Genomic DNA, 25,432 nt, shown 5'->3' on the forward strand with positions numbered 1-25,432 from the left:
ATAAAATATTACATCTACAAAGACAATACAGCTCAGTTTTTGATTATACTTCTCCAAACAGTGTCAATCAAGTCTGAGCAATGGATTTATGAAAATTGTAGGAACGACTAGACAACAGCATCATTGTGACCTTAAATAAATGGCAATAATGTACTAGAAATATGAAATATAGAAATATATATATGTTCTATTCATTGACACACCCGACCCAATGGTAACAGGACAGTCTGCAATACAAACTATGAAGACTAAAGGAGCCAATGATCATTCCGGGATGGCATTTCAGTGTAAATAGAAACCTGTAGACTGCATCCAACCACCTTTTACTGTATATCCAAATTTTCAGTCTTACCTTGAACCCTTTTTCTCTGCAGGGATCCAATTAACACCCATTGTTTTGACTTTTGAAGAAAAAATATCCTAAATCCAAGTTTGTATGCAACGTTTTAATTAGACAATAACTCCTGTCTTATCTACTCATTAAAAGGGATGTAACTAAGAGCTTTAAATGAGCCTACCTTGTGGCATTGGATTTATGTATAGTTGTAGAACACCTTGACATGCTCTTCGAGCGTGTCAGAACAACATAGATGCATAGTAGCATTTGGACTTATTTTGTGGTGAATCAACATGAAGAACTTGAGCTTTTATGAGGGAAGGAATTGTAGTTATCTCCTTGAACGCCGGACGGGGCCTTTAAAGGGATCATCCTGGATTGAGGAAAAAAAACAGAGATTCACATCCGACTGTGGGAAAGTGAGAAAAGCGAAGCTTATTGCCATGAGATGAAATGTACTGTACTGTATATAAGAAGAAAAAACGAAGAACTAGTTTACCTCATCGTCACTGTCATCAAAACTCACTCCTTTGAAAGTCTGGCTCTGGCCCTGAGAACTCGCCCGGAAGAATGACGACGTGGATGCAGCTCTGAAGTGATCAATAGGCGACACTAACTTTTACCAACTGTTTTAGATGTCATCAGAACCATCTTTATTTGCCAAGTATGTCAAAACACACAAGGAATTTGTCTCTGAGCCGCTCTTGTACGACAACAGACAGTCAATTGACAGATAATACTTTTGAAACATAAAGACAAAAAATTGAGCAATAAAAGGTTACCAGTAATGTGGTAATGCCGGTACAATTATTTTTGGGAGAAAATTGTGCAAAAAGATTCAGAGTCCTCTAGCAATTAGAGGAGTTTGAAATGACTAATAGAACAATAGTCGGGTGCAATGACCATTGTGCAAAGGGCGGTGAGACTTCAGGAAATTGATGCAGTTTAAAGTGACTAGTAGTGCAATAATCTGGGACGATGTCAATTGTGCATTTGGTGCAGATGCTACTCAGGCACGAGTGGCCAGTATTGGTCAACAACAGATATGCAAACTACAGTGAGTGCACGAGTAATGTATAATTGGCCCAACAGAGATCTGACAACAATCTCAAGACAAAATTGGCAGCATGTTGCAATGGAATTGTAAATTAACAGTTTAAGAAGTTAATTGTAAGTTTTGATTTTATTTCTATTTTTCCCAATCATGCACTAAAACAATTCTTGGAACATGAGACCCAAATAAATTCAAGGAAAACCAACATACTTGGGAGAGGGCTGAGCTTTCATTACAGGAGCGTCTTCATCAGAGTCATCAATGGTTATCTGAAGAAGTGAAGAGAGACAATGTAAAGAAGGGTATACACATGAACTGTAAATGTAGAGTATCTCCTTTACATCATCTGCTGCATAGGATGTGGTCGCTGCGCTCCGACAAGGTCTTTGGGTCGGACCTTGAAATGCTGAACAATGAGCCAGGTTGAGGTCAAATGGTGCACTTTGAGGATGCATACACACATTTTTAACTCTTACACACAACCTTACACACCTTGCATGATGCTTCTACTTTGGCTTGTCACTGAGGATTTCTTGGAAGTACCTCGTGCGGAGGATTTCGGCTCAGAGGCTTTAGCACCTGGATGACGATGAAAGAAGATTAATGCAGTTAATTTGTAATTTCCTGTTGACATTTTCTTTTTTAGGGATAAGGCATTCTTATTATGTATCTTTGTATTGTTTTGGGGAAATAATACATTGTGATAAAAGATCCCCAAACTATCCAACATTTTTAATACAATACCTCTTATTTAAATAGAAACGCAAAAAGATAAAACACAGTCTAAGAGTTTGACTACATTTTATTACATACTGCTGAACCATCAATTTTCGATAGCACTTGTCCTCAAACACTAATATGATTTCAAACTCGTCAACATTGCCATTAGAAATAAATGGCTTACAGATACAGATGATTTACTTTTTGGGGGAAAAAACAGTGTGCGCATAGATGCAGCTTCGGCGAAGACGTCATAACTTTCGTTAACAACCCAGGCTAAACTTAGCACAGCCCTGACATTCAAAGTCTCTGAATTGAGATTTTCACTTTGACAACACTTCCTTAAAACCATTACTGCGTTCCTTGACACTGTTACATCCCTCAAACGTTCCACAATCATCCCAGTCCCAAAGAAACCGGCAATCTCAGTAATGAATGACTACAGACCTGTTGCCCTGATATCTGTGGTCGTGAAGTCCTTTAAACGCCTTGTGCTGAGCGTCACAGGACCCCTGCTGGGCCCCCTGCAGTTTACCTATCAAGCAAACAGGTCTGTGGATGACGCAGTCAACATGGGACTGCAATTCATCCTGGAAACCCTCAACAGCACAGAGACCTATGCGTGGATCCTGTTCGTGGACTTCAGCTCTACGTTCAAAACCATCATCCTACAACTCCTATCCTCCAAGCTTCTCCAGCTCATCATCTCGCCTGCCATCTGCCAGTAGATCTACAGCTTCCTGATTGGCAGGACAAAGCAGGAGAGGCTAGGGGACACCACCTCCTCCACATGCACTATCAGCACCGGGCCCCCCTAAGGATGTGTCTTCTCTCTGCTGCTCTTTTCTCTCTACATGAACGACATTCACGTCAACGCACCCGGCAGTCAAACTCTTGGAGTTTGCAGAGACTCATCAAAGACTGTCACAAGTCTGCGTATCGACAGGAGGTGGAGCGACTGCAGGGTTGGTGCGGACAACACAACCTGGAACTGAACACACTTAAGACGGTAGAGATGATAGTGGACTACAGGAAACATCCTTTGCCACAGCTGCCCCTCACGCTCTCCAACTGCCGTGTCAACCGTCGAGACCTTCGAGTTCCTGGGGATTACAGTTTGTCAGGACCTAAAGTGGGAAACCAACATAAACTCCATCCTCAACAAGGCCCAGCAGAGGATGTACTTTTTGCGGCTTCTGAGGAAGCACAGCCTGCCACACGAGCTGTTGAGGCAGTTCTACACAGCAGTCATTGAATCAGTTCTGTGTTCATCCATCACATTCTGGTTTGGTGCTGCTATAAAGAAGGGCAAAATCAGACTGCAACGGACAGTCAAGGCTGCTGAAAAAATTATCGGTACACAACTACCCACACTTGACGACTTGCATGCTGCCAGGACTAAGACAAGGGCAGGCAAAATTCTCTTGCCAATAACTTTTTAAACAGTTAACTTACAATGCAAATCCCTGTCGGGACACTTGAACACTATTCGTACACTGACTGTTTTATCACGCTGCACTATTTTTATACTGTTGTTGATTACTACTGGCCATTTACGTGTTTGTGATCTCTCTGCACCATTTGTCACTGTACCAGATCACTGCACCACTAGTCACTTAACTGTGAATAGTGAACTGCGAAAAGGCAGGGGGTCATACACGTATATGAATTTTTCCACTTTGGTGTCTCTGGTAAAGCAAGAAATCTAGAATAAACCTGTGGCGTCATCAGCTGAGGACCCACCTCTCCCTCGTCCCCGCCCTCTGCCCCCACGTCCTCTTCCTCTTCCTCTGGCTAATGCAGCGTCTTGTTCAGAGTCCCCGTCGCTAGACGGGTCTGACATGTTGACGTCCAGTGAGGTCTCTCCACGCTCCAAGCGGTGAGCCTTGGCTCTGTTGATTGCCTAAAACAGGTTGAAGGCGTGTGATGAATTAAACGTCTCAGGCCTGTCTCTGTTCAGCTCACAAACCTCTTTAATTTCATTTTCTTCTTCCGTTGTGTTCTTTTTGGACTCTCTAATTCGCTTGATCTGAAACACACGATAAAAGTATTTGGTGAGCTCCCTGCTGCTGAACATATTTCCCGTTCGACCGCCTGCCGCTGACCTCGGCGTCGATCTCTTGCTCTGTGATTACGCTCCGACCCTGGAGGTGGCGCTGCGTCTTCTCAAGCTGATAGGTGATCAGCTCATCAATGGCGTCCTTCTCGTCTTTTTCTACAAACTCCTGAATGGCTTTTCCCATGCCGTGCGATGTCAGGAGGGACAGCTGTACCTTCTGTGGGAACATAGACGACACAATGTTCAGACAAGAGACAAGATGTAGGAGTCTGTGTGTGCGTGTGTGTGTTTGTGTGCATGTTGCACCTGTTCGGTCGCTTCAAAGTACTGTTTCACCAGGTCTTCCACTCTCAGCCCCTCAACTGCAGTTGTTTTTAGTACTCTGCTGTAGTCCACACTGAGTTCATCTAAAAAGAATATACATAAAAAATGAGAGCATTCAGATCGAGCATGTCATCATAAAAATTAACACAGAAAAGCTTTGCCAACATGAACATGTTACTGAAAATTATCAAGCAGTCAATTACATTCCATGCCAAGCTCGTAGGTGTCAGTAATGCGCATTAGTGGTGCCAAACTACAGTAGGAAATAAGCCTTTTTGTTATACTTTTTTTTTTTAAAATCCTCAATCCATACCAATATTTAACATTTTACCCCTTTAATTTACTTGGTTAATCATAGTATTTCTTCGAAAAGTGGCATGTATTTACTCCACATTAGCATATCAAGCACTTATTAGTGGAGTTACTTTTTCCAAATGCATTTTTATTTTTCACAATAATATTCACTGTATATTTTCTTTCAAACTCCCCCATCAGCGTCACAGATGCCATGTGTGCTGTGTTTAAGATGTCGAGAAAAGAGAAGAGAAAACGGATGGATGGATGGATAGTTGATAATGGAAACATAACGTGTAATGGTGGGTCCCACCGCCGTGTACAGTATTTGGTTGAACCTTTGATTTGCTCCTTCTTCTCCCTGCATCGGAGAAAGTGAATGAGGTCTTTTGGGTTAGCCACGCGGTCCACGTATTTCTGACTGAAGCGGGATGTGTTGAAGGTCTCAAATCCGCCGGTGTAGTCCACCTAAGGAGAGGATCAAATGTGAGAGCTGGCAGCAATGTGACTGGATGCAAGCTTTTTGAGGTGTTTCAAGCTAACCCTGAGACGAATGAGTGGTTTCTCTGGGGTAAGCGGACATCCCAGTCGTTCCCTCTCGGCTTCTTCTAGCATCTCATTAACCTGCAAAGCATCAGAGCCAAGAAATGTGACAATGATCTGTAAGACTTAAAACTAGTATTGGTGGATTAGAGTTTCCCAACCTTCATTAAGCCGAAGCACATATTTATATTAGAAAAATCTGTTAACACACCACCAAACAAAAATGTTGTAAAAAGTCCTGTATACACAGAGGTGCCCTGAGATACAAGTGCCCTGACTTACCAGTTTTTCAAGTGAAGTGAAGTATATTTGTATAGCCCTTAATCACAAGAGTCTCAAAGGACTTCATAGGCCCACATTTGGCAAGGAAAAACAAACAAAAAAAAATTCCACAGTTGACTGTCAGCTCTATTATAAGAAACTGGAAGCGTATGGGAACGACAGCAACTTAGCCACAAAGCAGTAGGCCACGTAAACTGATGGAGCGGGGTCAGTGGATGCTGAGGCGCATAGTGCGAAGAGGTGGCCAACCTTCTGCCGAGTCAATCGCCACAGACCTCCAAACTTCATGTGGCCTTCAGATTAGCTCAAGAACAGTGCGTCGAGAGCTTCATGGAATGTGTTTCCATGGCCGTGCAGCTGCATCCAAGCCATACATCACCAAGTGCAATGCAATGCGTCAGATTCAGTGTTGTACAGCACTCCGCCACTGGACTCTAGAGCAGTGGAGACGCCTTCTTTGGAGTGATGAATCATGCTTCTCCATCTGGCAATCTGATGGACGAGTCTGGGTTTGGCGGTTGCTAGGAGAACGGTACTTGTCTGACTGCATTGTGCCAAGTGTGAAGTTTGCTGTAGGGAGGATTATGGTGTGGGGTTATTTTCCAGGAGCTGGGTTTGGTGCCTTAGTTCCAGTGAAAGGAACTCTGAATGTTTCAGCATACCAAGAGATTTTGGACAATTCCATGCTCCCAACTTTGTGGGAAAGGTTTGTGCACCATTACTGTCCACCATAAAGACATGGAAGACAGAGTCTGGTGTGGATGAACTTGACTGACCTGCACCGTGTCCTGACCTCAACCCTATAGAAGCTGTTATAGCTGCAAAGGGTGGACCAACATCATATTGGAATAGAAATGGGATGTCACTTAAGTTTATATGTGAGTCAAGGCAGGTGAGCGAATACTTTTGGCAATATACCGTAGCTTGGTCTTAGGAAAGTCTATTTAGCTCAATTCTAACAAACAATGCAAAATGCCATAGACAGTCTAACATATAGCATCAGCGTCACGGTGTTATGACCCTTTAAGCAACAGATATTTGAACACCTACTATTACTGTGGCTTACTGAGGAGTTGTGACTGTCTACTGGTATATCCGTAAATCTGTATAATACTGCCATCAGGTGGCCATGGCACGCAAACCAGAAAGAGCACAATGGCCATTGAACTGAAGCATCCATCCAACCATTTTCTGAGCCGCTTATCCTCACAGGGGTCGCGGGAGTGCTGGAGGCTATCCCAGCTATCTTCGGGCAGGAGGCGGGGTACACCCTGAACTGGTTGCCAGCCAATCGCAGGGCACATACAAACAAACAACCATCCGCACTCACATTCACACCTACCGGCAATTTAGAGTCTGCAATTAACCTACCATGCATGTTTTGGGGATGTGGGAGGAAACCGGAGTGCCCGGAGAAAACCCACACAAGCACGGGGAGAACATGCAAACTCCACACAGGCGGGGCCGGGGATTGAACCCCGGTCCTCAGAACTGTGAGGCAGACGCGCTAAAAAAATAATAATAAAAAAGAAAATGTGGCAAAAGGACAATACTATGGAATAATATTTTCCCTATTAAAAAATGCATTACAAACCTTTTTTTGGGGGGTGTAGGACAGAATTAATGGGGGAAAATTATTTGAGATACAGGTTTTGAGTTTTGAGCATCAACAAATGGAACAAATTAAACTCGGATCTCAAGGCACCACTGTATACTGAAATAACTGCAGTTCTGTCAATTTACTCTGATTTACATACAGCCTGTTGAATTGAACACAAAGCTATTTATTATTCTGTTGTATGAATGGCAATATGTGGACACAGGTTAATTGCACCTTCAGCGATCTAGTGGAGAGCATTTAATTTTTCTGCCTGTCACTATATGTCGCTGGCACAGCTAGATGGACACTAACACATTATTTATAGTAAATTATTAACTTTTAGACCAATTAAATTAAATTGTATGATTTCGGCACAACTGATGATCTCTCACGACGCACCAATGTGCCATAGCACCATTATTGGGAATGACTGGATTGGACACCGAGTACCTTAGCATGGCAAAGGTTCTCCACCTTCTTTATGACATTGGGTGTATCCACTGTGAACGCATCCTGGTAGTCAGAGAGCACCACGTCCTGGATGAAGAACTGACGCACAGTCTTTAGGGCGATCTTCTGAAGATTCATTTTACGCCCTTTCACCCTCAGCAACCCTATATGCCTGCACATAAAGAGAGTGCTTTGACTCTTATGACCATCAAACACAACCTCCAATGATGGCATGTGTATATGTTTGTTACTTCTTGGTCGCCTCTCCAGGAGATAGCGAGGTGGCTACTGAGCTGCCAGGCTGCGTCACATAGAAGAGCTGCTGCTCATTTCTGGTCGGCGCTATCAGACACTCGTGCTCGTGACCCCACACCACTAAGTCCAGAAATTCATCCAGGAACTGCTCGGGAATGTAGTTTGTGGGGCCGTGCTTACTCCTGGACACAAATACACAACACAGAGAGCATGATCCACTGTTGGAACTAGGGCGAGAGAATCTTGAAAATAATTGCATTATTAATGTGGCATAGGAGATGGCATCATGATGGTCGACTAAAAAATTAAATACCTTGAATTAGGAAGGGAATTTATGAGGTACAATTAAGTACATCTGTAGAAATTATTAAGTGACAATTCAAGAGGTGTATCAGAACTGCTGCTTTTAGATAGAAAATAATGCTTGGTTTTGAGGTATTCAACATTATTATATTATTGTGGTTGGAATGTGCAATGGTATGGAACTACACTGAATTATACAGCAGTATTTGATCCTCTCATCATGTACAGTAGATAGGATAAGTAAATTTTGTTTTTCAAAATTTGTAATAATTTACATTACAGAATATAAGAAGCCAATCATAAGACTTTTTAAGGCCACGTGGATCACGTTTAAGACCTCACATCGACTAAGTATGACCACTCAATAATTTTACAACAATATTTGAATGCATATTTTTTATATATAAAATACTGTAGGTATGAAACATTTTCATCGCAATTTCAGATTAATTACGCATTTTGTCACATTCTTTATAACATTTGATGTCAACGTTGTCTATTGTGTCTGTGGAATTTGTAAGAACTTTGAACAGTGAATTAAGCATTAATTGTGATTTTTAAGGACAATTAAAGCACATAATGAAGTCGTTAATTTTTTTAAATCCAAGGACACCCTGATTGAATGTATAAAAATATACATACATACATATATACAATACCAATGTAATATACTGTACTTTTCTTTGATTATACAGTACAGTATTTCATAATTACCATCGTTACCTTTACTTGCTGATTGGCTAGGCGAAATCGTATGGTTTTACTGCCTTATATAGTGAGGTGTGTGACATCCATTTTGAGTCACATTTAAGTTGACAAATATGCCCCCTTGCCCTACATCACTGATTCTCAAAGTATGGTATGAGGTTTTCCTCAGGTGGTACAAGAAAGAATCACTGAATTAAATGTTCAAACTGCATAATGTTACAGTGACATTTTTCTTTTTAATCCAGTACAGTATAATTGTTCAGTAGAGTTCAGTTTTATTAAGCTTTTATGAGAGTTGCATTTACATTTTTAGAACGGCTTATTTTCAAACATTTATTCAGGTATAGGCAGCACGGTGGCCGACTGGTTAGAGCGTCAGCCTCACAGTTCTGAGGACCCGGGTTCAATCCCCGGCCCCGCCTGTGTGGACTTTGCATGTTCTCCCCGTGCCTGCGTGGGTTTTCTCCGGGCACTCCGGTTTCCTCCCACATCCCAAAAACATGCATGAATTGGAGACTCTAAATTGCCCGTAAGCATTAGTGCGAATGGTTGTTTGTTCCTATGTGCCCTGCGATTGGCTGGCAACCAGTTCAGGGTGTACCCCGCCTCCTGCCCGATGACAGCTGGGATAGGCTCCAGCACGCCCGCGACCCGAGTGAGGAGAAGCGGCTCAGAAAATGGATGGATGGATATTCAGGTATAATTTTTATTTAATGTGTTTAAATTAATCAATATCGAAGAACATTTTTTTTATTTTCCTAAATGTAAGCAGTGTTAAAGTTAAAACTGTGCATAATGCTGCAGTCTCTTGTCTAGGTTCACTAAATTGAGCAAGTGTAACGAATGAAGCGGTTCCACACCTGTTCTGGTGAATGGCAAACAGGTTAAACCATTCGTCTTGGTCTTCTTTGGGACGTAACATCATCACATGATTGTTGACAAACATCCTGTACAGACGCTCATCTGGGATGGAACCTATACAAACACCCACCCCCCACACATACAGTACATGAATACAACCTATTAAGATGTGGTTTTGGTTAGGGTTAGTGTTTGAAATGGAACACATGCACATACCAAGGCCATATAAGGCCAACTTGCTGTTGCCTTTTTGCAAGAGGATGGGGCTGATTTCAATCTTCTCCACAGATTGAGAGTGACCAAAGTGGTTCACGAGACCCGACGCACTGAGCAGGTCCAACGCACACAAACCCTCAGCCTTCAAGAGAAGAACATCGCATTAGCCGACATATACATGCTAATCTTGTGAGTACAGTGAACCCCCACATATTCGTTTGGCATATGCAAATTTACCTATTCACTGATTTTTTTAGGGGGGAATTTTTCCTCTGTTATTTGTTGAAAAACTCAGCTACTCTCTGAGCCAAAGCCATGTCTAATATAAAAATATTGTTTTGGCATCATCTTGTGGCCAAGGAATTACAGTGGTGCCTTGAGATACGATTGACATGACTTACGAGCTCTTCAAGATACGAGACGTCCTTCAGCTGTTTTTTTGCTTTGACTTGCTAGCAAAAACTTGATACAAGCACAGTATGGTGACAGTGAACTCAACTCACTTCACAACAAGCAGCAGTTTAAGAGATAAACAGATAATTCTTCAAAAAAGAGGCTCCAAAGTGTTTATTGACACTCCCAATTGAAATTTCAAATTAAACATAAAACAAAGAATGACACCTTGTGTATCTAAAACAATCACTAGCTTACCCTTAAAGTCTGCTAGCTTAATCCTAACACATAATGGGAAAAGCCATAGACATGATAACGAATAGCATCTATGTGATAGTGTTATAGCCCTTTAAGCAATGGATATTTGAACACAAACAGTGGAGCAACACATGCAGACAGATAATATAATAATACTCACAAGCATATATTTGTTATCCTCTGCGACGAATAACTAATATTAGTGCGGGTACTGAGAACCGACTCGTCTTCATGTATACATGTATGTCTGTATTATCCTGGCCCCAGGTAGCCAAGGCGCGCACACCAGAAGGAGCACAATGTCCGTTGAATTGGAAAAAAAATTTTTTTGACAAAAATGGTTCAATACTTCAATACTTTACATTCTATTTAATAATGTCATTACTGTATGTTTTTGTAAAGTTAAATATGATGGAGTGCTATTTTTCCATTTAAAAAAATTTATTACAAAAAGGTGTTTTTGAGCAAGCTAGAACAGATTAATGGCATTTTCCTTAATTTCAAAGAGGAGGGATGATTTGAGTTACATGTGTGGTCAAAGAATTAATTCAACTTCTTTCTGAAAGCACTACTACAGTGGAATAGCTTCATTTAGTTGGGCCATAGCTTTGTCTATTGGTGCTCTGCCGCCATCTTGCGGCATCTATTGGCAATTACAAACTGTACTGTAAGGGACTCACCCCTGTCGGGTCATCGTGGTTTCCATGAATGCTAAACACGGGTATGGAGATGTTGAGATTTTCATCCTGATAATTAACCCAGGGGAACCTGAATACACAAAGAGGAAACCATCACATGGCATGCAGTGAAAAGGATGTAGAAGCTAACACACAGAGGGACTTACTGTGTGGTGTTAAAGTTAACCGTCTGGTCACTGAGTATGTTGAAGTGTATGGGCGAGTCTCCCATGCAGTACTTTCTTAGCATGGTGATGCAGGTGTGGAGGCATCGGCGCGTGGGCTTGTTTTCGTGGAACAGATCACCTCCCAGCAGGATGAAATCCACCTGTCGGTAAACAAGGATAGAACAGCCAAATACATTCTTTATCGAAAAATGTGTGCCTATCGTGTAGCTAATAAAGGCTGGTAAAGTGGTCTTGGTGTCTTAGTACTGGAGCATTTTTTCAAGTACGAGTACAGACAGACCGAGTATTGGCAAAGATACCAATACTGTTATCAGGTATCGGTGCATCCCTAGTAAAAAGTGTTGAAAAGTGTGATGAAATGTTGTGCAAAAAAAACTCCTTATCCACTTAAATGCCAGGCCTGTGTCATCATCAAAAGTGAGTAATTGTATTGTATTTAATTTCAGTTCGATTTAGTCTTGATTTTATTATTTCCATTTCCATTATTTTCTATGGGAAAATCAGTTTAGAACATTTTAGGGGAGAAAGAGTCCTAAAGTAATTTGAGTACCTCAATTATGAAAAATGCTCAAGAAATTTTCTCTGCCTCGGGGAACCGTTTATTTTATTGTAAAGCCCAAGGGATGCACAAGGTCCTTTTAATGTGGCACAACGCGCTTACGTCACCTACACGAGGGAAGGAGGCGGAAGACAGACCTATTTGATTGAAGGAAGTGGAACATGGAAAGGGCGAGGAAAAATGGCAACAATGGAAGAGAAGAAAAATGCACAAACAAAAGGAGCAGGAGGAGAAAAATGTGGGAGCATTTAGACTGAACATCAAAGCGAACACCGGTGACGTGTAAAATGACTCTTGCTCTCCACCGAAGACGCACAGATTGAGCGGAGGACACAAGAAAAAGTCAAATTAACATAGCCTAAAACAGTGAGATGAATGTTTTTTTGTTTTTGTTAGTTTTTTTGTCCTGTTCGGCTATTAGGTCAAACTGAATGGAAGATCTGAATCCCTTTTATGCCGGAACAGTTTTACCGTGCCACAGTGGAGTTTTTAAGCTTCCACTGTGGTTTCTTACTATTTTAATTGAAGTTTATTGAGAATCAGGGATGATCAGTCAAACAGAACAAAGTGTCTAGAGGGGAGACAGAAACAAAAACAAAAGACAAAGCACTAATTGTTAACAGGATGAGTAAGTCATTACATTATCTACAACAATGAAACATTAAATATGAGTGTTGCATGGGGCTGTAGTGCTACACCCTGTGAGGGAAGGACAGGACAAGATAGAACAGGACAAGGACAGGAGAAGAAGCAGGCAGGACAAGCGTCGTGAACCCGGATGTACAACTGAAGTGTGGTGGGATTAACTATGTAAATTATAAAAATCTACAGGACGGGAGTATAAATGGGGGGATACACAAGCGATTTGCATATTCATGAGTGAGCTTAATGATAATGAAATTTACTAACCTAACGTTAGCCAAGCGGAAAGCTGGGGTTCTGTTAATTATGAATACTGTCAAATTTGTGGCTGCTTTGTTACAATGGTGATTAGTACGCCCATGACTTCAACCTGACTTCTTCATTTAGCGTTATTAATGTGTTAAAGGACAGTGCTGTGAAGCAGAGTAAATTGAAAAGATGATAGTAATTAGTTAACATGATAACATAACATAACATAACATAAAATGACACAACATGGCATAACATGATAGTTAACATGAGTAATTGAGCAGTTACTAGTTGGTCACTTCTAGCAGACATTACTTTGTTGTGGAACAAGGAAGTGTGTTTCACTCTTGGTTGGTGGATTTTATATCATAATTCCTCTTTAACTAAGCAAAAATGTAGTTTATGTGAATATACAATTATTTGAAAGAATGTTCAATAGGATAGTCGATTACAAAAATATTCAATAGTTACAGCACTAGAAAATAATAATACATCCAGTTACCAGATTTGTCTTGGCACATTTCAGGATCTCATCAAATGTGTTGTAGGAGTCACTGCCACGGATGGCATCTTTCTCCAGGTATCCGAGGTGAATATCAGTAGCAATCAGGATCTTAAAGGTGTCATCATCATCCCTAGAAGGAGAAACACAAGTTCAAGTGAAATAATAAATAAGAAGATAATGCTTTCATAAGACTTACAAGGTGTTGTCTGAAGACATGACGATGGCAAAATGAGCTGTTCACACTAGATTGAAGACCTTGCTGCATAGACTGAAGACCTTGCTGCATAGAGTACAAGAAAAACAGAACATTTGACCATACATGGAGATTACGCTTTAAATTTCAGAGTTGCCACAAAGAATATTAGTCACATCCAAATTTGCTAAAATGAGATATCAGACCATGGAGATGCCAGATAAACATCACAGCAACACTACTGTGGTGCTTATGTATTATGACTTCTATTTATGTATTTGTATTGTATTATACTTGTTGTCTGTGGAAGAAAGGAACAAACTTCTGTCCATTATGGACAAGCCAGAGCTTCTACTGCACAGCACCATCTCCAGGCAGAGAAGCACCTTCGGTGACAGACCATACTGGAACTATGACTTACTTCTATTTTATTTTTTATTCTTTTTGAAAACGAAAAGCAAGAGAAATGTTCTCTTGTTTTTAACATAATTATTAGTAAACCTTGTGTTAATTTCATTTCGGAGTCTCACAGTGAATTTCCCTTCCCTTGTGTATAAATAAAGTATACTGGAGATTCTCGCTCTCTAATTCGTGCCGGCCCACATAACACAAATAACTTTAGTAAGTGTAGCTAAAGAATGGCTTGACTTCATAACTACTGTGCTAGCAAATGGAACGGTACATTAGCTTTCTGTCGTTTATACTACTCACAGGACTAGCTTTCATTTTTAATACTCAGTACTCACGCTTCAAATTGCTAGCACTAGCTTTATGTTCACATTTAGAACTAAAATAATCTTAGTTCCTATTATTAATGTGCTCAACGTTCGATAGGTCTGCTACAATTGCTCTTATGCTATAACATTCACAATGTAATACAAATCACGTACCGCTCTTTAAAAAAAAAAAAGAACCTAACATGCTGTAAAACTCCCGGCAAGTCTCGCAAACTCTTCCTCCTCCACTTCGTGCTACTTGCTCATGGGTATTGTAGTTCTATTCTCAAGAATTGTCCGTGTTACATAGAGAATATCCGTTGGGAGAAACTACACTTCTGCAAAACTAGAAAGTGCGTTTGTTTCATTTACAAAGGCAAACCGCTACAGCTCCCACGAAAATGCGCCACCAACTGCACTCAGCACCGCGTCCGACGGGCAACGCTTATGAACATATCGCTGACACCTTTTTTGAAATCAATGGTTGGTACGCCCTGCTTTTTGTTTTCTTTCTTTCGCCACAAGATGCGTTAGCATCGGGGAACAGCTGTTAGTGTTTGTTTTTTTTAATACCACCAATTACTAATTTACTTATTAATTACGTGACTTTTCTTGCTTCTTGGAACGTCTGTATGTCAATGGAGCCTGCGTCAAAAACATCTGCTGTTGCTGTAGAGTCCACGCGAGAGGTAGCTTGGTTAAATATAGTCTTTTGAACTCTTAAAATGAGCTAAATTCATAGTTTGTACAGCTGCTGCAGAGATTTAAACTGTTATTTGTAATCTAACATATTGCAATGTTTTGATTGTGAGGATTCACTGTGTTGTGTAACTTAATTCTGGATTTTGGTGTTAATACCAATTTGATGTTATTATCATTGCAGGTGTTGCGTCCATTTCCTACAGAAGCTGCGGGTGACTGCCCGTCATTGCCCTTCTGTAAGGAATACTCTGCACACCGGCCGTGCATCAACCCACCAAGTGACCCTCATGACTCCTATAGATCTCCCTTACCCAGCAATGTGTATCCAGAGACTAACAGAGCAGGTTATTTGACTTTTTATTGATTGATTGATCGATCGGGGGTGGCACAGAATTTCGGCATCAAAATATTTCCACTGATGCACTGGAGTGTGTTTCAGTGCTCCATGGTTACTGCAACATGATGCCACACTGCTTAAATTGACGTCTGCTCCCCCACCTGCCACTTGCGCCTGTGCAGCCATTCAGTTGGCGTTGAGGCATATCCAGGAGAAGATCAGGAGGTTGGAGCTGGAGAACAACCGCAGAGAGACCGGCGTCCACCCCGTTAGTAGAGACACGCCGCGTCCACATACCGCTAGAATGACGAAGATGACGTCAACTAGTCAGACGGGCGCATGGAGAGTGATGGATAATCAGTCCAACTGCAACCAAGGTGAGAGTGTTAAAAAAAAATGAAAATCAAATACAAATTCCAATGAAGTTGGATTAAAAACAAAATCCAACCATTTGCTAATCCTTTTCAAATTGGGCACTCGTAAGTCAAAGTACCACTGTGTTGATTTGATTGATAATTACTGAAATTCAATTATTACACTTGAGCAAAAAAAACGGCAAGGGTAACAGAAATATTGTACAAACAGTATCAAAGATAGTAACAACTGCAATAAAAATCTGCACTGTAGCGGGTCCGCCAAGAAAGAAAGATGTAGCGGAGGATTACTCGATCTGTATTCTGTGATGATAAATTGCAGGGACTCATTGTTTCCATGACATTTGCCTCCCGGGACTCACGTAGTCTCCGGTGCAATGCTCTATCCAATTTAAAACATTTAAAAATGCAATACAATCAAACATGCCAGAAAGAAGCTTGTAGTTTAAACTTTTTTTTTTTTAATCCAGTACAGTACATTTTTTACTTTTCAAACACAGTACGTTTAAGTACATTTCAGTTGTATATATTGTGTATATATACACAATGTTAATGTTCAAATTGTGTTTCAAGTTACAGTGGCTAACTAACTAACTAACCAACCCTTGACTTTATGTTGGGAAAGTTCCAAGAAGGTGAAAAATGAAAATCTTTCCCAATGTCATGGTGTACTGTTCTACTGTCCTGCAGCGTTAGTCACCCAACTTGCGGCTGCAGAGTCTCGTTGCCGAAGCCTGGAACGTCAGCTCGATCACATGAGGAAGATGTTGCACAACGCTAAGGGGGAGAAGAGCGTGCTCAAACGGCAGGTTAGTAGCAGTACTTGACATCGTAGCGTGGGCTCAAAAGGGCACCGTAAACGCACCTTTTGCACCCCTGCAATATCACAGATTTTGAAGCGTTCGTTTTTTTAAAATTTGATTTGATTGGTTTTACAGTGTATATATACAGGCAGGTCCGAATTTACAGTTGTATCATGTTGTGCCATCAAATGCCAGGCAGCACTGAGATCTACTGAAAGAGATAATTCATTACCAATAAGAAGAAGAGGCAGAGGTTTACCAACTGAACTCCAGTAATAGTTTTTTTTTCTTCTCCCCCCCCCCCACAGAGCAGAGATCATACACTATTACAGTGCCACCAGAAAGTATTCACACCCCTTCACTTTTTCCACATTTTGCTATGTTCTCAAGCTGATTTGAGTATAGTTTTCTTTTTAAACGATCTACATAAAATATCCCAAATTGACAAAGTCAAAAAAACATATTTTGAGACAGTTGTGCAAATGTATTGAAAATGTAAACATTTAAACATAATAGGTACGTAAGTATTCACACCCTTGGCTTAATATTTTGTTGAAGCACCTTTGGCAGCAATCACAGCCTCAAGTCTTCTTGTGTATGTCTCTACAAGCTTGGCACACCTTTTTTGAGGCATTTTCGCCCATTCTGCTTTGCAGATCCTATCAAGGTCAGTCAGGTTGGATGGGCAGCGTCGGTGCACAGCCATTTGTAGGTCTTTCCGGAGATGTTCAATGTAATTCAAGTCCGGGCTCTGGCTGGCCCACTCAAGGACATTCGCAGGCTCTTGCTGAAGCCACTCCTTGTCATCTTGGCTGTGTGCTTTGGGTCATTGTGGTGTTGGAAGGTGAATCGACGCCCTAGTCTGAGTTCCAGAGCATTCTGGAGCAACTTGTCTTGAAGAATTTTTTTTATATTTGGCAGCTCTCATTTTACCCTCTATGCGGATTATTTGCCCAGTTCCTGCAGCAGAAAAACAGCCCCACAGCATGATGCTGCCATCACCATGCTTCACAGTAGGGATGGTGTTAGACAGCAGTGCCTCTTCTTCTCCAGATATGATGATTGCAATTCAGGCCAAAACGTTCTATTTTGGTTTCATCAGACTGGACAATTTTGTTTCTGCCGGTCTGAGAATCCTTAAGGTGCCTTTTGGCAAACTCCAAGCGGATGGCCATGTGCCTTTTAGTGAGAAGTGGCTTCCGTCTGGCCACTCTACCTTATAGGCCTTATTGGTGGCGTGCATTAGCAATGGTTGACCTTCTGGTTGGTTCTCCTATCTCCGCGAGGGAACACTGCAGCTCCGCCTTAGTGACCCTGGGGTTCTTGTTTACCTCTCTGACCAAGGCCCTTCTTCCCCGCATACTCGGCTTGGTCGGACGGCCAGATCTGGGAAGGGTCCCGGTGGTTCCAAACTTCTTCCATTTCCCAATAATCGAGACCACAGTACCTTTCGGCACCTTCAATGCTGCGGAAATTCTTTTGTATCCTTCCCCAGATTTGTGCCCTGATACAATCCGGTCTCGGAGGCCTGCAGATAATTCCTTAGACTTCATTGCTTGGTTTCTGCTCTGATATGCACTGCCAACTATGAGACCTTATATACTGTAGACACGTGTGTGCCATTCCAAATGATGTTCAATCAACTGAATTTACCACAGGTGGACTCCATTCAAGTTGTAGAAGCAGCTCAAGGATGATCAGTGGGAAAAAAAAAATCCTGCTGAGCTTAAGTTTGAGTGTCATAGCAAAGGGTGTGAATATTTATGTACTTATTATGTTTGAATGTTTACATTTTTTATAAACTTATACAAATGTCTGAAAATATTTATTTTGACTTTGTCATTATGGGATATTTTATGTAGATTATTTTTATTTTTTATTTTTTTTAAATAAGTATTAACGTGTTTAAAGCACATAGGAGGGATAAAACTATTTGAAAGTCTCTTTATGTCACAGATTTTCACCTATTGCTGGTGGGTCTTGAACGTATCCCCAGCCATGACATCACTGTATCTCTTTATTTAAAGTGCAACCAAAAAGACCAAAAAATGTCTTGCAAATTTGACAGATCACAGAAGAGAGTCTTGTTTACAAGCCAGACAATGATTGCATTGGATACAAAAACCACAAAGTATGTAAAATCAGGCTTCAAAATGGTCTAGGGACATTCTGGTGCGGCCACCCCTTTGTCTCCGTTGAAATTCACCAGGCTGTTAATTGACAGTGAGGAGAAGGAGTGGGAAAACGTCATCCAGGCAGGGGGGAACGTCGTTGCGCCAGACCTCCGGTTACAGAAAGTAAAAACATTTTTCATACATTTAGCATGTTCAACAAACTCTTTAATGAACTCAAAACGATTACCGTGGGCCGTAATCACGCCAAAACATGAACATGAACTAATTCTCTCTGTACATAACATTACTTGTTCAATAGTTCAAAATATACCTCTATATATGGAGTAAAGTGTTTTAAGATTTAGGGTAGGAATGCATAAAACTAGACAGGCATTTAGTACTTTGAAAAATTGCTACACAAATCTCAGCAACAAAAATTATTTTCTGTAGCAATAAATGCTCTGCAAAAATGTTTGAGGATTTCGGACCCTGATACGCCCCAGCTAGCTGTCGTCACAAGGCTATCTGTCACTCAAAACGAATTAGCCAGGGAGGACGCATTCCTCATAAAGCCCGCCCACCTGAGAGCTTTGCGCAAAACGTCAGGCAGCGGAAGCGAGGAAGCAGAATCACAAGCAAAAAAAAAAAAACAGGCAGCGCAAACGCAAAAAACGTCATCGAGAGCAAAAAATATTTTCATGGGATGTAGTAACATTTACTTTTAAAGATGATTTTTGTTAAGTTATTTTATGTCTGAAAGTCTTATTTTTTTTGTTTGCAATTCAGGAAGTTTTTATTCTGATTGATTTTTTAAATTCATTTTGGCACAATTCTGATTCCATAGATATGAGTTTGGTTGCACTTTAATTGTGATGATATTTTTCGCCCTCATAAATGACTCGTCATTCAAAAAACGGTTACCAACTGACCCTGAGATTCAAACCTGATTGTTCAATTCCATTTATACAACATCATTAACGTGCCAGGTGTGTCTCTACAAGCATACATTTCTAGTTCATGATTTTGGCGGTTTGTGTTCAGGTGACCATGGGGGCGTCCAGGTCTACGCATGAAGAAGCAGGTACGGCGTCTGCACAAGTCCAGCTGCAGAAAATGCTGCGACTGGAGCAGGAATATCTCAGGCTGACGCGCACTCAGGCCCAAGCTGAGGTCTGGAGAATAGAAATATTTTTTAAGCACATCCTGACACTTGAAAAATGATCTGGTATGGTAGATATGGCTGTGTGATATTTCAGTTTTTCTTTTTTCATAAATCTGCAACAATCTTTCTGTCAATATGGGGTGCTGTGTGAGGAAAAAAATGAACTTAAATGATTTTAGCAAATGGCTGCAATATAACAAAGCGAAAAATTTAAGGGGGTCTGAATTCTTTCCGTACCCACAATATCTACTGTATAGTTAACATTTATAGATGTTGGAACTCGGTGCGCACGTAAGGCATTATAAGGCGCCCTGTCCATTTTGGAGAAAATTTAAGACTTAAGTGCGCCTTATGGTCGTGAAAATACGGTACTTAAATATAAACTTATTATATCTTATTTTCTTTTAAGTCTCTGGACTTATTCAGATAATCTGGGACCTCAGGTATCATGTGTAAATGTGTGTTAGTATGAATTACATTCCTTGAATCCTTAACAACTGCCCTTTAAATAAATAAATAGATAAATAATTGCCCACACGAGAAAATATTTTTTTTAAAAACACACTACAGTATAAGGAGTCTGTTATTTTTTTCAGATACAAAAATTTGTTTTAGTGTATTGAATCACTGTTCTAATATAATATACATAAAATATATTGTGGAAGAATCAAAACATCACCAGTTGAATTTATTTTCAAAAATGCAAAATGTCAAAACCTTTTTTTCATGAATTCTTTAGAATGTTTTTGAACCTTTTTTTTTTTTTTAAATGTGACTTTTTTGTTTTTTGCTGTTGTATTGACAGGGTAGTATAGTTTGACATGCCCGTATCTCTACAGAATATACTGCTAAATGAGAACCTATGTTCTACAACATAGACAATAAAGAGCTATTCTATATGAACATAAAAAATATTTATATAATAATTCAAAATAAATAAAGTTGCGGCACGCGCTCGAGAAATTATTCCAAAAACACTAAGGATTGACGCCATTTCAGGTGAAGATTCACGAGCTGGAGCTGAAACTGCAGGAAGAGGAGCACCAGAGGAAGCTGGTCCAGGATAAAGCAAACCAGGTACACCGGCAGGAAAACTCTCGAGCGGATTTTTAATGTGAGCTTCAACATGTTCTTCACCGCTCTTCTCATCCGTTCCTCAGCTGCAGTCGGGTTTGGAGGCCAGCAGGATTCTGCTGCAGTCGGCCTCGCCGCCGCGTTGGAACGGCACACACCCCAAAAAGAGGGAGGACATTTTAAAGGTGCGGTGGATATAAGAAGTCTATACACCCCTGATCAAATGCCTGTTTATGTGATTTTAAAAAAATCAGACCAAGATAAATCAATGTAAAACTTTTTCCATTGCATATGTGACATTTTTTTTTTTAATCTGTTTGCGAGGGGAAGTAAAAATAGACAACTGAGATCATGTGATTGGGTTCATTGAAGACCTTTACTCAAGGGTTGGGCAAAGCATGGCAAATCTGGCCCACTGAGCTATTTATTATCAATAGTCTTATATGTGTTGCATGAATTTAACCTTTTTTTACAATCTAAAATTGGTTCATTAAAATGTATTCATTTATCTCAAATAATATTTTATTGTAAATAAAAATCAAAAATACTAAAGTAAATAAACAAAAATAAGAAACATAAGTAACGTTTGAAAAACGTTATTAAATAACTGGTTGCTTCATCTTGATTAAAAAAATAACAAAAATGAGCATGAAAGATTATTATATTCAAATGATCAATTCAACAAATACTATTAAAATGATTTGACATTTTAATTTTATTAAACAATTGGTTAAATTATATCATCCAATTTTTAAAATGAGCATGAATTATTTCATTGTTAAAATTAACTTTTACATATTTTACATTTTAACTTTTTTTTTTTTTTTTAACTTATTTACAAATGACTTGGCACATCTGTCCCTGTTTAAAAATCAAATAAGACCCTCGAACTCAGAAGTTTGCACACCTCTGCTCCAAATTGTCTACAGAGGTGTGAAAGTGAGCATGAAAGCCTGTTTGTCTATAGCGTAGTAGTACCGTGTGATTGGCTGGAGACGCGGATTTTCGACCAAAGTCAGCTAGGATAGGCTCCTCCTCACCCATGACCCTATTGAGGATAAGTGGAATAGAAAATGGTTGGTTGAGTGTTCAAAAGCATATTTTTATTAAGCCCTAATAACATAGTTGCCCAAGTCATTTTTGAATTTTTCACAAAACAAACAAAAAAAACATAAATCCTACAAAGAAGAAGAGTCCAGTTGCTGAAATTGAACCTTTGTGGAAGAAAGTGTGTGGCATTTTAGCAAGCACTCCCCCCCCCCCCCCCCCCTTGATATTGTGACACTAAGTTAAAAATTACTTGAGCAATTACGCTATTAGGCTGAGATTTGTTTTTTGGTTTTATTGACTATGCTTTTTTTTTTTAATAAACTATAGACACGGTCTTCCTACTGGGAACCTCACTACAGACTGAACCTCGGAGATGTCCCCTTTGTTGCCGGAACGGTAGCTAGGAGCCCCTATGAGTTTCTGTCCTTTCCACGTCCCGTCATGTTCTTAACATTGTCTTCAATTGTTCCAGTCCGTAGGCAGCAGCCATTCGGTCCGAGCCAACGTGCAGTCGGTTTTGTCTCTTCTGAAGCGCCACCAGCCTCAGCTGTGCAACAGCCGCGTCCTCGCTAGAAACAAGAACGGCGTCCGCTCGCGCGCACCGAACCGCCGCCACTCGGACACGTCCTCCAGCTCTTCCTCCTCTGCTAGCGAGGAGCTCTGTGAGCTTCTGCATGCATTACAGGAGGAGCTGAGGGTGATGAGCTTGTGAGTACATAGATTATTTTTTTTTTGGGGTGGGTGGGGATTGATTAATTAAATTGTTTTTTTTTTCCCACTTCTTGTATCAAAAATATATTTTTAAATATTAAAAAGAAACAAATATATAGTCATAATACATCTGGGTAAAGAGCTTGTGAGTAAATGTTTTTTTTTTTTTTTTTTTTTTTTTTTGCTGCTTTTTAAAAAACAATCCATTCAATTGTTTTCTACATGCAGTGAAAATGTATGTATGTGTGTGTATATATACATATAGAGTAATAATAATATTTTTTTTCTTTTTTTACATTTTCTATTTCTTTCCTACTTGCAATAAAAATGTTTTGAATCATCTGGGTGATAAGTTTGAGGTGACGGTGATAAATAATATACTGTACTTATAATTATTTGAATAGATAGTAATAAATGTACAGAATACTTCTGCTACTTGCAGGTTTTTCCTTTTTAAGTATTATACATATCTATTACAACATCTAATGCATAAAACAAGTCTTATTTTTATAATAAAAAAACATTTTATATAATTGTACATTTATTATATAAACAATATATTTGTATTTTATTAATGCACATTTTATGTTTATTATTACATATAAAGGCAAAAGTATTTTGGATTCTTGCGGGTTTCAAACATTTTTATTACTGTAATATTTCGTGTATAATGTGCACCCCCAAAGTTGAGCTAAAAATTCTGGAAAACCCTTCTACCAATGTATAATGCATTTTTACAATGCATGATTTTGCTTCTACTCATATGATCAAAACATGAAGTATAATCTGTATTTTGTTAGTTTTTTTCAAAGTATTATTGTGTAGTTAAGCACTTTATTTGAAGGCAGAATTTGTAAAATGTGTACAATTCTTTTAAGAAAACATGAAGGACCAGGCGAAACACATTTAATTTGATTTTAATAGGATTCAAATTAAACTGTCAAGCATTTCCGAAAATAATTATCATTAAACAAAAGATAATCATAAAGAAATTAATGTTGGTGGTTGTTCAGTCATCTGGCGTATTTATAAAAAAAACAACAACAACACAGTATTTCACAAATTCTGCCTGGGAATGTAAACTTATGAGCACAACTGTGTGTTTTCTCATTTACTAAATAAAAGTTGGGCTGTGAATAAAAAAAGTATCGTGTTCCAATAAAGTGCTTAACTTCAGAATAATTCTTTGAAAAAACTAACAAAATACACTTTTTCATAACCCATAAGGGGGCGGTGGCATATTGGAATGAAAGTGTACAGCTTTCTCATAACCTCTAGATGGCGGGATTTATAAAATGTGAAAGTCTTTCATTTTTTCCTGTAACTGTGTAATGTGCACTATTGACTACACGAGAAATTACGGTAATACAAAAATAAATATGGTTGCTATGTGGTTTTATTTTACATTTTATTCCACATTTGGCAACATACAAATAGTTGTGTGCCTTTACAAGTCATGTTTAATTAGTTTTGCTGCTTGAAAAAAATTCTATACTGTACACTGGCTTTGAAGTCTAAACTCCCCTGTTCAAATGACATGTTTTTGTAATATAAAAAAAATGAAATTTTAAAACCTTTTCGACCATTGTATGTACAACTCTTGATTTTATTTTTTTTCGAGAGAACATACAAAAATAAACAACTTACATAATGTAATTGCACAAGTGTGCCCACCCAAACTTTCGGCTTCTGCTAGAAAGCATAAAAAAAAAAAAAAAGCCTACCAGAACTTTGAGGTTAATCAGAGGCACTTGAAATGATAGCAGGTGTGTGCTGACTCTTATTTAACATGAGTTTGAATGTTATTGGTCATTCTGAACACAACCACATCCCCAGTTATGAGGGTGTGGACACTTGCGCAACCACTTTTATCTCTGTTTTTTCGGTTTGTTTCAGAGGGCAAGACGAGCTGATGCGCGAGCTGGAGCGCAGTGTTTCTCTGCAGGAAAGAAAGCAGCTGGAGCGCGAGCAGGAGACGCTGCTCCTCAAAATGGAGCGCAAAGGAGAGCAGATCCGGAAGCTCTACAAGCACAAAATTCAGGTGGGCACACACACAATCGCACACGGCCCTTTATTTAATGACACAGGTTTTTTTTTTTCTTTACATGTTCTGTCTCTAGATAAAGAAATTAAAAAAGGAGGCGTGCAGGAATCTACCCACAGCGAGCGCAGTCAAACCAGGAGAGAAAAGCAGGCGCAATCTGACGCTGCTCAGGGACATGAAAGCCCTGCAGACCTCTTTAAGGACCTGAGACTCACGTCCCAGTCATCCCGCTTGGACCCAAATCCCTTTTAAAGTGCTTATTAACTACATTATTTATTTTCACTTTGGCTCATTGTTTGCTACCAGCATTATGCAGTGGATATAAAAAGTTTACACACCCCTTTTCGCACGCCAGATGTAGGTCTGGTATTTCAACAGACCTACATCTGTTTAGACTTTTTATATTCACTTTAGCTCATACCTCAACTTGGATCCAATAACCTGCAATACCGGTTCTGAACTGTCTCGTTTTTGCTTTGTTTTGTTTTTTTTCCAAACATTTTTATAAACTAAGGAAATATTTTTTAAAGATTTTACTTGATTGAGATTGTGTGTGTGTGAGAGGGGGTTATCGGATCTAAACCTACTGTATGTTGAATAAAGAGACATCTGTGTGAGTGGGCATTATTACTATTTTTCACGGGTATTATATGTACAAATACAGATACATCTCAA

The 25,432-nt window shown here is 39.7% G+C and overlaps 2 protein-coding genes across 4 annotated transcripts; one reads left to right on the forward strand and one right to left on the reverse strand.

Annotated features, from left to right (window-relative positions):
- Nucleotides 1–427: 427 nt before the first annotated feature.
- Nucleotides 428–14,665, reverse strand: mre11a (MRE11 homolog A, double strand break repair nuclease). Of its 2 annotated transcripts, none has more exons than XM_061783098.1 (20): nt 14,561–14,665; nt 13,674–13,757; nt 13,475–13,607; nt 11,502–11,662; nt 11,338–11,425; nt 10,007–10,148; nt 9,790–9,904; nt 7,915–8,100; nt 7,664–7,835; nt 5,332–5,412; nt 5,127–5,256; nt 4,477–4,577; nt 4,217–4,387; nt 4,081–4,140; nt 3,855–4,014; nt 1,884–1,970; nt 1,733–1,797; nt 1,602–1,660; nt 837–927; nt 428–710 (listed from the first exon to the last, which is right to left on the reverse strand). In XM_061783098.1, the coding sequence occupies exons 2-20, from the start codon at nt 13,691–13,693 to the stop codon at nt 669–671; spliced, it is 2,064 nt and encodes a 687-aa protein (XP_061639082.1). In that variant the 5' UTR covers nt 13,694–13,757; nt 14,561–14,665; the 3' UTR covers nt 428–668. The 2 variants fall into 2 exon arrangements, with proteins under 2 accessions (XP_061639082.1, XP_061639083.1); XM_061783099.1 differs by lacking the exon at nt 14,561–14,665 and adding an exon at nt 14,417–14,436.
- Nucleotides 14,666–14,844: 179 nt separating this feature from the next.
- Nucleotides 14,845–25,381, forward strand: cep57 (centrosomal protein 57). Of its 2 annotated transcripts, XM_061783100.1 has the most exons (11): nt 14,845–15,075; nt 15,270–15,432; nt 15,608–15,802; nt 16,490–16,608; nt 19,758–19,886; nt 20,878–20,955; nt 21,039–21,137; nt 22,330–22,398; nt 22,475–22,710; nt 24,610–24,754; nt 24,834–25,381. In XM_061783100.1, the coding sequence occupies exons 1-11, from the start codon at nt 15,019–15,021 to the stop codon at nt 24,963–24,965; spliced, it is 1,422 nt and encodes a 473-aa protein (XP_061639084.1). In that variant the 5' UTR covers nt 14,845–15,018; the 3' UTR covers nt 24,966–25,381. The 2 variants fall into 2 exon arrangements, with proteins under 2 accessions (XP_061639084.1, XP_061639085.1); XM_061783101.1 differs by lacking the exon at nt 22,330–22,398.
- The last annotated feature ends 51 nt before the right edge of the window (nt 25,382–25,432 follow it).

Source organism: Phyllopteryx taeniolatus, chromosome 8, assembly GCF_024500385.1.
Source record: "Phyllopteryx taeniolatus isolate TA_2022b chromosome 8, UOR_Ptae_1.2, whole genome shotgun sequence".
NCBI classification, from domain to species: domain Eukaryota; kingdom Metazoa; phylum Chordata; class Actinopteri; order Syngnathiformes; family Syngnathidae; genus Phyllopteryx; species Phyllopteryx taeniolatus.